General features: G+C 37.3%; 1 protein-coding gene across 1 annotated transcript in view; it reads left to right on the top strand.

The window, feature by feature from the left end:
- LOC306865679 (E3 ubiquitin-protein ligase CBL-B-like) overlaps positions 1-15,889 on the top strand; it is a 63,360-nt gene that overhangs the window by 27,743 nt on the left and 19,728 nt on the right. Inside the window, exons 4-6 of the mRNA XM_079410423.1 lie at positions 5,357-5,503; positions 12,823-12,979; positions 15,064-15,185. Of these exons, the coding sequence (XP_079266549.1) occupies positions 5,357-5,503; positions 12,823-12,979; positions 15,064-15,185 (426 nt within the window). The remainder of the gene's footprint in view (positions 1-5,356; positions 5,504-12,822; positions 12,980-15,063; positions 15,186-15,889) is intronic.

The raw sequence follows: 15,889 nt of genomic DNA, 5'->3' as shown, positions 1-15,889 counted from the left end.
GCTAACCACGATTGTGTTTTGATGTTTGTATTCATAGATGTTGAAGAAAACATATTTTAGGGATATTTCTCTTGTATTCCAACAGGATTGGAATATAATAACAGTCGTTGAGAACCAGGGTTCATTTTGCAAACTGCCAATAATGTGTGAGTATCGACCAACTTTCCTCATAGAGGTCAATTCCCGCTGGGCTGCGGTGGCCTTTTAACACAACTTTGGAGTATGATTGAAATTAGGAGCTTGCTAATTAAAAATGGCCCCTCTTATAAAACTTTTCAAGACCTTGCTTCATGCTTCCTTTCGGGACATTCTGCATATGGAGGAGCCAAAACGCAGAAAATGGAAACATGCAGCCCTCACTGGACCACTCTACAGCAGACACGTGGCACCATCCTGATCTGAAACACACTCACATGTGTGTTTGTTTCAGTGTGTATGGGGGGTAGTTATTAGAGGTTTCGACTGAAAATCCAGACAGATTGCTTGAACGTAATTGAAGGCTGAAAATAAAGGCTCTCCAGAGTCATTTCACAGTTTTTCCCATCCTCTCCAGATGAGCTCGAGTGAACCCCAACCCCAGCACTCTACCATTATCTGCAATTACCATAAAATCATCTGTGTTCAAATACAGCACTGTCATCCTCCATCTCCCAATAATATATGTTTTATGGGGTTTCATTCAGAAAGGCAGGAGTCATCCAGTCCGCAAAGCACACACAGGAAGCACTGAGGGTTTGGAGAGTTCACAGAGATGTTGGTAGGAAGTCTGGCTCTCTGGTCTGGCCACTAAGACAACAGCGTCGTGAAACAGCAGGAATAGTAGTGCAGTATTGCATGCCTACTGCAATAACAGACTGCATTATTTTATCTTATTTTTTTTTATTCAACTCCCGTCACTGCTGCTTTTATGATTCTTACTTTTTAAGTTTCTCAACAGGTTCACTGCAAAGCATATGCTGGTTTCAGACCAGTCATATGGTGCTTATGTGAACCCAGAGTCATCATTTCTGTTCCTTTTCCTTCAACAAACTCCCTTAATAAGCTCAAATGTGCAGTCTTGTTTATTTGTGGTGTTTTCTAAGGCAAGCATCCCAATTATTATTCAATATTCTGTACTATATAACTGATACCTTAAATCTTGTTGAGGTTTTAAAAAAAAAAAAACGTTTCTAAGCCATCGGGGATACATAGACTTGCATTGAAGATGGGAACCAAATCATATCTGCAGACTAGAATATCATAGACACATTGATTTAGATCAACCATTCCAATCAATTTATAGCTTCTTGGTTGTTTCTAGTTGACTCGGACTCTAGCACAACTAAAAAGAAATTACAATTATAAAGAGAAACAGGTCTGCAAAATATCCTGTGTTCTTTCAGCCATTTCCAACATATATTTTGCCTTTGTGGCTGTTTTGCAAATTACTTGCAGAGTAATTTTGCATACCCCAGATTAAGCTCCAGCCATATCCTGCTGAGCTGTGGTGTTGCGTGAGGTAGCGATGTGTCCTATGAAGTCCTGGCTCTGTTGAAGCACATCCCCGCTACTGTCGATAAGAGGTGAGGAACATAAGAAAAACCTCATCCGCCCCAGCAGCGCAGAGAGAATTAGCATATGTTAGTTGCCTGTGGGCCGAGATTATTGTTCTGTCTTAAATTCAATTTCTTCTACCTCAGGACAAGCTTCTGTACTAGGATTAACTCTCTCTGTGCATCCGTCACTCAGTGTCCTCAAAGGTACGCTGTCTTCTCCCTGGCTTTGTGGCAAGCGTGTGACATGTTATCAGTCTGTGCCGCATGGATCGGGTTTAAATGTTTCACGGACTGCTGTGTGTGTCAGAGGTGTTGAAGCTTAAATGATTGCTGTGAACTCAATAGTCAGAACACAGGCATCTCCAGGATTCATTCGTGTAATGGTGTCACTCTCTGAGTGGAGTAGATGTTGAAATATTATAATGCATTTTTGGGTGACCCACAATCTCTAATTTCCTGTGGAAGTTATGAAGCAAGCAGGTGTAAGTGTGTTTGATGTGGTGTGCATGTCATCTGCTGGTAATGGATATGTCGGATGTTAGAGATTAGAGATATTTGTGTAAATGTTCTACAGATGTGAGCAGGTGAGTTTCAGAGAATCTATGGAGTCTGATTCACAAACAAATGACACTTATGAGTCTAGAGATTCAACATGACTCACTTTCTAAACGCCAAGTTAGTACATTTTAAATCTATTATTACTAACTTTTTTAATGATAATGTGTAGTTAGAAAAACATTTTCATCAGTAAATGATTAATCAATAAAAAATGAATTATATTATATTACGTTATATTATATTGTATTATTCTATTATCATTTCATTGTAATACATTGTATTATTATTGTGTTGCAAACTCTACATATGCCATGTAAACTAGTCAACAACAGAACTGATTTTATATATATTTGTGCACATTTATATCCTATAAATGTTCAAACTATCGTTCAAAGGTTCTGAGTTCTGAAAAATATTTTTGATTGAAGTATCTTATGTATTTACTTGATCAAAAATGCAGTAAATACAGCTGTTTTTTGTTTCATATATTTTTTATCATATTTTTTATTTTCTCATATTCTTCAGGATTCTTTAATGGATAATAAGTTCAAAACAGCAGCATTTATTGGAAATATAAATATTTTTTAACATTATACAAGTCTAGAATGTCAATTTATTTTTTGCTGAAGAAAAGTAAAAGAAGACTACAAAGATTTGGTTTTGTGTAGATTATTATTATTATTAGTAGTATATCCTTTCTTTCTTTCTTTCTTTCTTTCTTTCTTTCTTTCTTTCTTTCTTTCTTTCTTTCTTTCTTTCTTTCTTTCTTTGTGTCCTTCTGTCCTTCTTTCTTTCTTTGTGTCCTTCTGTCCTTCTTTCTTTCTTTGTGTCCTTCTGTCCTTCTTTCTTTCTTTGTGTCCTTCTGTCCTTCTTTCTGTCCTTCTTTCTGTCCTTCTTTCTGTCCTTCTTTCTGTCCTTCTTTCTGTCCTTCTTTCTTTCTTTCTTTCTTTCTTTCTTTCTTTCTTTCTTTCTTTCTTTCTTTCTTTCTTTCTTTCTTTCTTTCTTTCTTTCTTTCTTTCTTTCTTTCTTTCTGTCCTTCTTTCTGTCCTTCTTTCTTTCTTTCTGTTCTTCTTTCTTTCTTTCTTTCTTTCTTTCTTTCTTTCTTTCTTTCTTTCTTTCTTTCTTTCTTTCTTTCTTTCTTTCTTTCTTTCTTTCTTTCTTTCTTTCTTTCTGTCCTTCTGTTCTTCTTTCTGTCCTTCTTTCTTTCTTTCTTTCTTTCTTTCTTTCTTTCTTTCTTTCTTTCTTTCTTTCTGTCCTTCTTTCTTTCTTTCTGTCCTTCTTTCTTTCTTTGTGTCCTTCTGTCCTTCTTTCTTTCTTTCTTTCTTTCTTTCTTTCTTTCTTTCTTTCTTTCTTTCTTTCTGTTCTTCTTTCTGTCCTTCTTTCTTTCTTTCTTTCTTTCTTTCTTTCTTTCTTTCTTTCTTTCTTTCTTTCTTTCTTTCTTTCTTTCTTTCTTTCTTTCCACTCAGCCCAGCTGGACTGTTTTAGTTGAGCTTGCCTTTCTCCAGACTGACACCTAATATATATGAATCCCTCAGCAGTTTCAGTATTACTGCATTAAACAGGGTGATAAAATGAGCAGTGAGTCACCGTATTGAAAACTTGAAGACTTAGAAGTATTAGCTGAACTGAAGTTTATGGAGAGAAATGTTCTCTGGTGGATTCATCTGAGACTTATAATTAAATAAAAGGATCCCTTCGGCTAAGTTAGGCTGAAAAGAACTTTATTGTCTGTATCGGTGAATACCACTGTGATCTAAGGATGATTTTCACACCGGTTAAACACTGACAGTTGTGAGCTGTGATTATGACCAGTACTTTATAACAACTCTGAAGTGAAATACACCTCCGGTTCTAATCTTCCAGTTTCTCCCTTCTCCCGGCGGTTCTGCATCACTGCTAACGTGCTAATTGCTTTGTCACAGTTATGTTTTGACAGGAAGCTACGCTGATGTAGCAAGCTAATTAATACAGCCCGATTTAGACAAGAAATGCAAATGTGACACCGGTGAAGAAATTGCGCAGAGCATGACGGTTGGGCCAGAATTTCAGCAACACTCCTGGGAGCTGCAGGTGCCCAATTGCTTCTTTACAAAGCGCCACTGTGAATCCTGAAAGTTGGTGTGTGTTTGTTGTGCCTCAGAGGGGCTAGTTATCTGCCGCTTGCAGCCCGGTTCCTCTTGACCTCCCTCGGGCTGAGTGGCCCCGCGTAATTGAGTGCCACCTGAAAGGTTGTTTTGAAAGGTGGGTTATCTGCCCGTTCTAATCCCACATGAGAACAGCACGCGGGGAGGAAGGGGACAAGCCCCTGAGGGCTAGAGTCCCTGTCTGCTAGCCACAATGCATTATGGGAGAAGTCATTTAGGGGCACAATTTTGAATGTCTTAATGACTTGTGGTACCTAGAGATGGTGTAACTCATATTTGTTTGCATGTGTGCTGCAGTGTCTGCTTTACTTGAAGAAACAAAAAGATGCTAAAGTTTAACATAACAAATGGGAAAAGTATAAGACGCAATATCAGTTGCTTTCCAACTTATGCATGTACTTGTTTGAAGTTTGAAAGAATGGCATAATGAATTGGAGCAAGTTATTTGAGCTCTCTTGTGTATTTGAGCCTTCTTCCAGTTCAAGCGATTCTATAAAAAGATTTAAGAAAATTAGTTTGAGAATTTCCAATTATGTAATTAATGAAAAATATAAATGAACTACAAATGTATGAAACATTGTTACAGACATAATTAATTTTATTATTTTTATTGCAACATATACATACAAATATATGGGATTTTAACTTTTTATATTTAAAATAAAAAATACATGGCATAATAATAATAATAATAATCAAATAATTGATTTGGATAAATATTAATAATAATACTATATTTAAGTTTTTCAGAAATATGTTTTGCAACTCTACACCTCTGTAGACAACCGGTCATCATCCTACAGTGTTCAACTGCAACAGGAGCAGATCGTCTCTGTTCTGTTGGCCGGAGCCCAGCGAGTGTTTGTTTTCTGGTGTGGCTCCGACATGCCCTTCAGACTGCGTGCATCAGATTGCACTGTATCCCCATGCTGTTTGAAGGGAGACGCGTGCGGCACATTAACTTCCAGACAAGCTCAAGGACAAGAAACTTGCCCAATAGAGAATGCTGAGAGTTCACTTTTCTCTCTATGTGTGTGCACTTGCACTGATTGCTGATTTCCTGTCTGTTTAATCTACTGACCCTGTGCTTTTGTCTTTGTTCGTCTTGTTCTCTTGCAGACGCAACCTCACCAAGCTCTCGCTGATCTTCAGTCACATGTTGGCCGAGATCAAAGCCATCTTTCCAGGTGGACAGTTTCAAGGAGACACATTCCGCATTACCAAGGCAGACGCCGCCGATTTTTGGAGAAGGTCTTTTGGCGAAAAGTAAGTGTTCTTCTCATTTCAAGACGCATGTGCCAGATCTGATCTTTCCAGTTGTCATTACAGTTCCAATCAATTAATACTCTTTGCCATGGAGAAATGCCTTTTCTCTCCTCCATTTAGCAGCGAGTAAGTGGGGTGAACTGTCTGGTCATGTGCTGGAGTGCTGCTCTTGAGTCAGGCCTGTGATTTAGCATACATCTGCACACTAAACCAGACACGCTGATGGCTTTCCTAACTGCTCTAGTCAGCATTTGAGAGGTGAAGGTCACTGGTTAGTTGATTTTTTTTTTCAGGCTAATTAAGAGCATTAGGTTTTTTTGCCTCTTAATGCTGGAATATGAGGTTTCTCAGACAGCTTGACTAGCCTGGACTTGTTTGCTGGGAAGAGTTTCAGTTTTCTGTACTGCCAGTTTATAAATCTGGAAAGAGATAACATTGTGACAGTTCATGCTAGTCAATTAGTAAGTTTGGCTAGTTCAGGGATCAGGGTACCCCAGGGTATGCTAGGTGGTCCATGAAAGAGAAAATGATAAGAAATAAAGTAAATTACAGAATTGCATAAAAATTTGACATTATTATAGTTTTATTCTGCATTATTCAAACTTTTCATGTCATTTTGTTTACAGACTTGTGTTATGTAGTTTTAACAGTGCTCTAACAAATGAATACTTAATAAAACATCATTTTTTTCCAGAAAATATTTTATGCATTTTTATTTTTTCTACAGAAAAAGCAAATTTGGCAACACCTTAGATTAGGTAACACATATTGACTATTGTTTTCCCTTGGTAAACTCTTACTTACTGCTTATTGATAATAAGATAGTTGTTGTAGTACTTATGTTTAGATATGGGTTCGGGTTAAGGGATCTAGAATATGGTTATGCATAAGGCATTAATATGTGCATTATAACTACTAATAAACAGCAAATATGCTAGTAATATGCAAACTAATAAGCAACTAGTTAATAGTGAATAGTGTTCCCTAATCTAAAGTGTTATTGAAAATATATAACTGGCTTTAAAAAGTTAAGAACATTTGTATTAATTTATCTAGATATAATATAACGGTGTAACATAATATGTATGTGTATATGTATAATATGTAAAATATGTATGTAATATAATATAGGTAATATGTTATGAATAATTGATGATGGGCCGTTGAATTATTAGAAAATAATGCACGCCCCTGGTGGTGATGCGAAGCGGAGTGGCTGTTACACATTGTGAGTTTTGGTTCTTTTGCTTTTGTAAGACCTTTCAAATAACGGAAATCATTTGGCAGTGATATGAACATGTAATGCGGTCAAGACCTGTCTGGAACTACTTTAGCTGTGCCTTAGAACATTGATATTTAACAAAAATAGCCATGATATTTTTAGTGTTGTGGCTGTCTATTATGTCTAATATATTGTTTTGCAAATCTCCAGTATGTTGCTGTGAGACTTTTTAATTTTGATGAGTTTATTTGGGGAGTTAGTCTTGGATTGCTAGGTTATTTTAATTGCTTCTCCTGAAGCAAGAAAAAATTAAGTGATACTGTGGATTTAAGCTGATTTCCATTCCAAGCACAGCTCTCAGTCTGATCGCAAATCTCTCCAGATCTTTAAAAGGTGTTGTCCGTTTGCAGATTGCAATGTTTAATTAATTTGCAATCTCTGTGGAGGCTGAATATTTTATCTTCTGTTTAGTCCAGCAAATCGGAGGGTTAAAGGACGTGTGAACACGTGCACGGCTACACAGGCCGTGCTAGGGACGGAAAGGCCTCATAATGGGGCAGGTGAGGAACAGCAAGAGACGGGGAGAGAGAGAAAGAGAGATTGAGAGACGGGAAAAGACCAGCGCAGTCTCTAGTGTGTATCTAGTTACTGCTCTGATATATTATAGATTATTATAAAGGTCTACTTCCCGCTTTGTACAGAGGAAGTGTGCATGAGTCATTGATACGAGAAGCAGAGCGGCCTTCCTTCAGCTCTTCTATCTCTGGTTCTCTCGCTCTGTGTGGAAATAGAGAGTTCAGCATCCTTGTAGCACCAATCCAGTGAGCACCAGAGCTAAAATCTTTAGCCTGCGGAGTTAGCTGCTCAGTGAACCTATATATGCATGTCTGTGTGTGATTTTGTGTATTGAGATAAATGAACTCCTTTAAGATGTACAGTCTGGTTGGGACGTCTGGATTTGAGAATTTTGATAAGTTGTAATGAATAAGAAGTATTTCAGATTTTGAGGTCCCAAATCAAATAAGTAAATGTGTGACATTGATCATTGGAACTTGGTCTGATGTTTTGCGTCTCAGTTTTACACAAACTTGTGAAGTTAAATTAATCTTAAACTCATCTTGAATTCATCACTTGATGAAATATAATCTTGAAAATAAAATTTGTAGTGAAGTAGTTTCTATTAATTTTCAGTGACAAATAAGACTGTTCAAAAGAAATGTGCATAAATGTGCATAGTACCATTTTATACGAAAAGTTTAATTGCCCTGATGGGTTTGATTTGGTAGACCAAGTACACAATTTTGGCTGCTGAAAATCCAGCGTTGCCATTAAAGGAATAAATTAAATTTTAAAATATAATAAAATAGAAAACAAATATTTTAAGTAGTAATAATTTTTCACAATATTAGTGTTTTTTTAATTATATTTTTGATCAAATAAATGCAGCCTTGGTGAGAATAAGGGATGTCTTTCAAAAGCATTAGAAAATCTTACTGAACCCAATTATGTAGATTTTTTCTTTGAAATAATCAAATATTATAACTTTTTCTTATCAAGAACTTTATTTTGCTGAGGCTACTTTTTCTTCATTGGTAATGTCAGGACAGTTGCATCACCTTGTGTTTTTGACTTTGAAATAACAGAGAAAAAAGCTCATAGTATTTGTTGTAAATTCATTGTATGTGTGAATTGCATATTTAATGCAGTTTTGAATAAATTATTAGACAAGACAAAAAAATTTGCATCATGTCATTTGTCTTTTGAGGGAAGAAAATGCAAAAAATGACATGCAAACTCTGACTTTTGGACTACACTGTGTATATATATTTCTAGACCTCTTTGGATTCTATGAAAGTTCTTTGTGAAAACAAGACTGTTGTCACCGCAGTAATTCATCTAGCAGGTCAGCTTGCTCTGAGACTCAAAAGATAATATCAGACCTTATACGTTCTCTCTCTCTCTCTCTGTGGGTCTCTTGATAATGGAAGATAATGCTTTTACTCAGAGTAACCAGAGAATGGAATAAATGTGAAGTCACCTCCCCCTCTCTCATCTGAACACTGTTCTCAGATCAGTTTCAAATCTCAGTCCTCAGAAAGGTTTAGCAAAGACTATGATGTGGAGACTAACCCTGCCCATACACGGATGCATTAGGCGTGCAGTATTTCATATGCAGATGATATAATGAGGGAAAAAATAAGATCTATATGTTCCACTGCAGTAGCAGCAGGAATTCTTGCTCACCGTTTCCTCATTATCGGTTCATATTAATGCCCCACTGTTTCTCTGACGGACGGGTTGAAGACAGATTTGTTTTCAAGCTAATTTTCCTTATTAAACTCCCTTCTGTCCGCTGAGACTCATATTTGTTTTAAACTCTCGAACACAGTTTCCAGTGGCAACACTGAAGGCCACCGGCTGAGCTGCCTGTTTTCTGTCTTACTCGGGCGGCAGCTGTTTAGTGAATTAAAATAATGCACTCGTTGATTTCCTTCTGATAACACAAGGGATTATCACACAACCGAATCACCCCAGAGCAAGCACATTTAGATTTTGAATTTTACCCAATTTGTTTCTCTTAACGCACAACATGGCTGTTTGGAGCCTGTTTGAATAGATGCAGAAATCTGTCTCCTGCCTCGTGATCTGCCTCGCTCTGACTCTCCTCCCCTTCGTTCATTTATTTATTAGCGTGATGGTATTATGTGTGTGTCTCTACCTGTCCGCTTCAGTAATTGGCAAGGACAGGGTCCTTAATGAGCTTCCTTTTGTGCTGTCCACTGGGAGATGCCCTCGGCCCATTAAAAAGTCTTCCTTAATTAAGGGGTCAGCTATTCTATTGAATGTAATTAAACTAGAACTTGTCTTTTTTCATCTGCCCATCACAGAACTAAGCTCAGCTCTCCTGTCCAGCTACAAGTAGACAGTATGAGGAGGGAAAGAAGGATCACTTGTAGATAAATGAATTGTAACCCTCAATATGGATGTGTATGGTATTTATGAGCCATTTATTTTTCTACCCTTCAGTAAACTCACCAGATTGAACGACCAACAGTTTGGAAGTTTATCAGAGGCTAGAGCGAGTTTCCTTATTCCTGGTGACGCATCAGCACTTTTTCACTGTTTCGCTGTGGTTGCTGATTAATACATACGCAGAACACAATTTTGTTCTGGAAAAAAGTGTTCAATTCTATGCTGAACTGCAATGTAATCATGCTGAAGATGCATAATGCACAGAACTCATGACATGATGGAAATGAGTTTGAATGCGAAGATGATAAAGCTTTGGGAAACCTACAAATGACTTATTATTGCCTCTACATGTTAAACCTAGTACATTTTAACATGGAAAACACTGAACAGCACCTTTAAATTGTTGGTCAGATTTAAAAAAAAGATTGTTGTCTTTTATGCCCACTGTGGCTGCATTATATTTGTTCAAAAATACAGTATTTGAAATATATTTGAAATATATATTTTTTTACATTTAGAGTAATAAATAAATATAATATCTAATATGTTTTGCTTCTAAACCTCCAAAAGAGATGGCCTGAGACAACAATTAAGTATGTATTTTATTGGTCATTATACAAAAATAATTTCTCAATCAGAATCAAGTAGTCCAGTGAATCATATAGGAATGGAATTTTAATATTAGTACCTTTTATCCAAGTGCAATAGAAGACAAAAGGAAGTCATCATTTAGATAATTGGTTAAATGTCTGTGTAAGAAAGGTTTCGCTACGTGTTGAAACTTAACCAACAGGCCCCTGCCCTTTCTAATAGGAAATAGCAAAGCTGATGTTTCCTCATTAACCTGCTCCTCTGACTGATTCTGTGTGGATCATCCTTGGCATTGTTTCTGACATCCAGATGACTCACTTCTCTTTACTGTCCTGATTAACAGGCTCTGATCCTTATCTGGTTTCGCTGTTTTTAGTTTTGTGTTTTAATCCACAACAATTTTTACATCCCAAAAGACTCAGGCTACTTAGAAAACCAGAATTTCCAAAGCTTTCTAAATAAAGCAGCCAACAGAAGTCACATGATTGATGGGCAATGCTCTCTCAGGGTGGCTGACACTGTCAGATTGTCAGAATGAAGAGCAGTAGATCCACTGTTGTTTTCTCTCGTGTCTCACCTGAAGGAAAGATATGACTGCTCAACATGCCATTACCCTGAACTGAAGATTTCTGTCTTAACCAAGACAAGAGAACAGGCTTTTAAGAAGCTCCTTTATTGTCTTTTTCTGTGTGTTTGTGTCTGAAACTTTTTATTGGTCCATTGGTGATGGTCAGTGTTTATGAAACTGTTCTTTAGAGAAGTTGAAGCAGAGCGTAGGTTGCACTTTTCTCCACATGCTCTGCTATTTACCTCAACCTCCATTTTGTGGCAGTCATAGACCACCAGAGGAATGTATGACATATTTACAGTACCTGAATAAGTGTTTACAGTCAAGCAGTAAGAGTCGTAACAGTAAGAGCTTGCTTTCTTAGTCATTCTGGCAACTGTGTTGTTTTTATAAAGTGAATGTTCTTAAAAGTGTGAGACTTGTATATGCAGCTTTCACAAGTTTGAGTGACCAAGCAACACATTACCAATCACTCGATCAATATTCTAGCAACCGCACAGCAAAATGTTTACAACAACTCTGCACACCAACCACATAGCACCATGCTACTCAGAATCATCTTGGAACAGTCCATCAACATGTCGTCACTAATTGTAAAAATCAATGAGTTTTAAAAGATGCCACTACTTTGCGTCGCCTCTAGTTGTAAAAAACACAAACTTTTAAATTCCTAAAGACATGGGATAAAATTTTCTAGGTGAGAATATGTTGTTTTCTGTTTTTAATATGTATTATCTCAATAGTACAGGTTTTTAAACTATGCCAACTAGTGGTGTAATGGTACACTTATACCGAAAATGTGCGGTACGGGTCTTTTGGTTCGTCGTGCATGTGTACCGAATAAATACAGCATTGCTTTAACCACTGCATGAGTGGTACTTCATTGTACACTTCTATTTTTATATTTTGTTACATTTATGTAATTTTTTTTCCAGGAAATTCAAACAATAAATCCTGTTTTGACGCTCTTTGATGTGGCATGACAGATCGCTGTATAAACGCCTTAGTTCAATTGGCAGCATGGAGCACGAGTGAGCATGATCATCCCTTTCTCTTTACTACTAGTTTTAATGTGAAATAAACATGAATGAACATCTCCTGCCACATGTAATACCTCAGTCAGTGTTTCAACCATGGAAAGACATCAAAACAAAATGTTCGTCGTTTATAGTCTCATATTTCATGATATATGAGACTATAAACTTGTTTTTTTTTATTTACATGTTAGTGATGTCTTATTTAATGTATGTTTAAATCTGTTATGAAACAAGTTATGACAGCCACTGCGTAAATGAAGATATTTCAACAACAAATTTACACATTTGCATACATTTTTTAAGTTAATTGTTGATTATTATATTTAAAAATAAATAGTAATTCAATTTAGGTTTAGTAATTAAACGCTGGGCCGTGACGTCAAAACCGAGGTATGTACCGAACTTGCTCTTGAGTGATCACGAATCAGCTTTGACCTTTAAAGTATGGCGGACAGCTTATGTTTAGCAACCCATAGGCACTCTAATAAGGCATCAACATATACATACGTGCTCAGAACAAAATAGCAACAAGCTAACAAACACTCAGAACATCCAAGCAACCACATAACAACATGCTAACAACCACCCAGAAAGAAACAACATACCAACAAACAGCTACTCAGATCACCCCAACAACTGCATATATAGCAAGATGCTAACAGCTCAGAACACTGTAATATCTGCATAGCGAGAATGCTAACAGCTACTCAAAACTCCCAATATCCTAGCATCCACATCGCAATTATCAATGGCCTGGCATATTTCTTCAGAAATATCTAGTACTTCAGTGTTTTCACAGGCTGGTGACTGAAGAATTTGATGTCTGATTCAGTTCCTGTTTATAGCCCAAAGCTATTGGATGTATTTTGAGAAGGATTTCCACAAGTCTAATCCCAGTGTGCATTTGTGTGTGCTTGTGTGATTCCAGGACAATAGTGCCATGGAAAATGTTCCGGCAGTGCCTTCATGATGTGCACCCCATCAGCTCCGGGTTGGAGGCCATGGCTCTGAAATCCACCATCGACCTCACCTGCAATGACTACATCTCCGTCTTTGAGTTTGACATTTTTACTCGTCTTTTCCAGGTAACCCAGAACCTCTCACCTCCCACAACCCCATCCATGTATTGAGTTTGTCTCGAATTCTCAACACGACAAACACGCATTAGATCTGGTAATATCAAGCTAACATTTAAATGTCAGCTACTTTCTAAAAGCAGCTAATTGTAATAACAAAAGCGATACAGAAGGATCACCCTTGTTTTTCTCTCACTCCGGCGTGGGTCGATCTACTCATTCTGAGGAGAAATCCTGTGCATAGATGTCTCACAGATAACCACAAGTTTAAATTGAAAACATCAAATGTCTCAATGTTTTGTAGTCATCACGATGGAAAATAGCGCTAACGCTGGGGATCACCTCTATGAGTGAGTGTTGAGTGGGAGGTTTTTTTACGCAGAGGAATCCCTTTAGTTAGAAAAACACACCTCATCCTTAACCACAACACACAAGCTTACAAACCTGTGCTTGCACAAGCCTTATTATGTATCGGCTGCAAAACACCCACTTTTTTGTCTACCTACTCAAGTCTTTGGTGTGAAAAAATACAGAAATTCCCAGAAATGTGCTGGAAGGACCCACATCGTTTCATTAGTGTGGATTTGTTTATGCATGTGAGTCAATCAGTGAGCAATATGGAGTTTTTATCTCATGCCGTTCTTCTAATCGTGGCCTTCCTCAGCTGAATCACCACACACGACCCCCGCTACCTTACAGCCAAAGCCAACAAAACTACACCCTGCTCATTTGAACATCCAAAACGGTCTCTTTGTAGCCCTGCTGCAGATTTTTTGGGAATTGCTTAAGTCTGGATTGGTTATGCTTCTATGGGAAAGAGGAAACAGCACTTTAGTTTTTTTTCCACAGTATCAAGAGTCCCATCTGCTTTTCATTTAGTTCTGACATGTCAAGATGAGTTTATTTAAGAATGTACAAAGACACAAAAAATATCAGGCCTTTAAGTCACTCTTGTCATTGTATTAAGTCAGGCTTTTCAAATTGCAGACCAGGGGGCATTAAATGGTACTAGGAGATTTACTGAAAATGTGTAATGAAATATGTTTTTAGGGTTATCAGAATGAATGTGTTAACTTAGAAAATATTTTAAATATAATTATTCAAATTGAAACTTTAAAAAGTAAATATTTCTCAATTATAATTCATTAATTTGGCTTTAATGCTGTGACAGTATAAAAGCTAATTATTTACTTTATTTATGTTTAATAAAATATCTTTTAAATAATCACATTTTTGTCATACAGTATAAGCAGGTCTTATACATAGATATTTTTACATTCTAGGCAGCGGGTCATCATATTTGTGAGTTCTTAAAATCAAAACCCCGGCATTAGATAATACAATTCAAAACAAACAGCATCTGCAAAGAAATTTTGGTCGATCTCTTCTTAGAACTACAGTAACTTCCATTTTCTTTTGATTTTTAATGGATGAAGCCACTTCCCTAATACCATTGTGCATAAACTATAACCATGTTCAAAGAACATTTGACAACCAGAAAGCATCCAAATATTTGTTTTCTTAATTTTAAACAGCATTTTTATTAGTTTGTAATTTAAAACACACTTCTTTTTGTTAAATATTTAGTTTGAAGTGTGTTTGTAGTTTTCTTTCAAATAAATTGCACATGGTTTGAATTTTTTTTATTTTATATTAGTTCTATGCAACATATATTTTTTACTGTGACAATGGCACTTTTGTGGACATTTTAAACAGCACATTTATTATTTTATTATTTAAAACACTCTTTTTTGCTTAATGTTTAGTTTGAAACCTGTATTTGTGCTGTTTCTTTAAGAAAATAGTGCAAAAACACTTAATGTAATAAGTATATCGTGCATTTTTATCTGAGACTTAAGTGCATTTTTTGTGGATTGTTTCAAATCCAACTACAAGGAACAGTTGTGTACTTAGTTTAGTTGGTGTGTTACAGCCTTTTTAATGTAATCTTCTGAAAGGTCAGTGATGGTAAAATGCAGTGTGCTTTATGCTGGTGCACACCAGTCTAACTTCTGTTTTCTGAGCTCTTTGCAGTGTCAAAGATTGCATGCTTCCTGCTACATTTCTCTCTAATTTAATTCTCTTCTCTGTAGCCATGGGGCTCGATCCTGAGGAACTGGAACTTCCTGGCAGTCACGCACCCGGGCTACATGGCCTTTCTGACATACGATGAAGTGAAGGCACGTCTGCAGAAGTACATCAACAAACCTGGCAGGTACAGACTAGTCTGTGTATAACTGGGTGGCTGTAATAGATGTACCATCTGCTGCTTGGTGCGCCGGGCCAGCCAGCTGTTTTTCTCCAGTCTGGCAGACAACCCCGCTTGCATGGGAAAGTGGGCGAGGCAGAGATGTTAGCTTATTACAGGAGGCTCTTTGTCTGCGCTTCTGCTCTCTTGTTTGTCATTTAGCATGCACTGCTCTAGCAGCTAGGATCAGTGTAGCCTGGAAATGAACCCCTGACCTTTGCATCGGCAGCCTAGATAGTACGCTAAGGGTGCCGGACAGTACCGCTGGGAGACAGAGGTAGTTACATCCAGTCTGTTTGGATTAGCTGATTAGAGAAACAGCATCGCATCTGCGCCAAAACAACTCGAGGTCCAGAGCCAGACAGCAGGCATGATTACACACTGGTTAGATTTGCTTATTGCTACAGCAAGATAATAACGACGCCATAAAATAAGAAACTTCATGGGCACGGATTCCCACTATTTGATTTTCACCAGGAAGATGGGCCATTTTAAAGGGCTGATATGGGTTGGAGAGATGTGGCTGAACAAACAGAAGGATGTCGAGGATGGTGGGTGGTCGAGCAGAACTGTATGCAAATACCAATCTACTGAAGAGGAGCAGCAGCTGTGTGTGTGCGGTTCGAGAAGGCCATGGTGGCACCCAAGGGGACTATATGTGTTTCACGCTG

Source organism: Barbus barbus, assembly GCF_936440315.1.
Source record: "Barbus barbus genome assembly, chromosome: 47".
NCBI lineage: Eukaryota > Metazoa > Chordata > Actinopteri > Cypriniformes > Cyprinidae > Barbus > Barbus barbus.
This window is presented reverse-complemented; position numbering and strand designations above follow the sequence as displayed.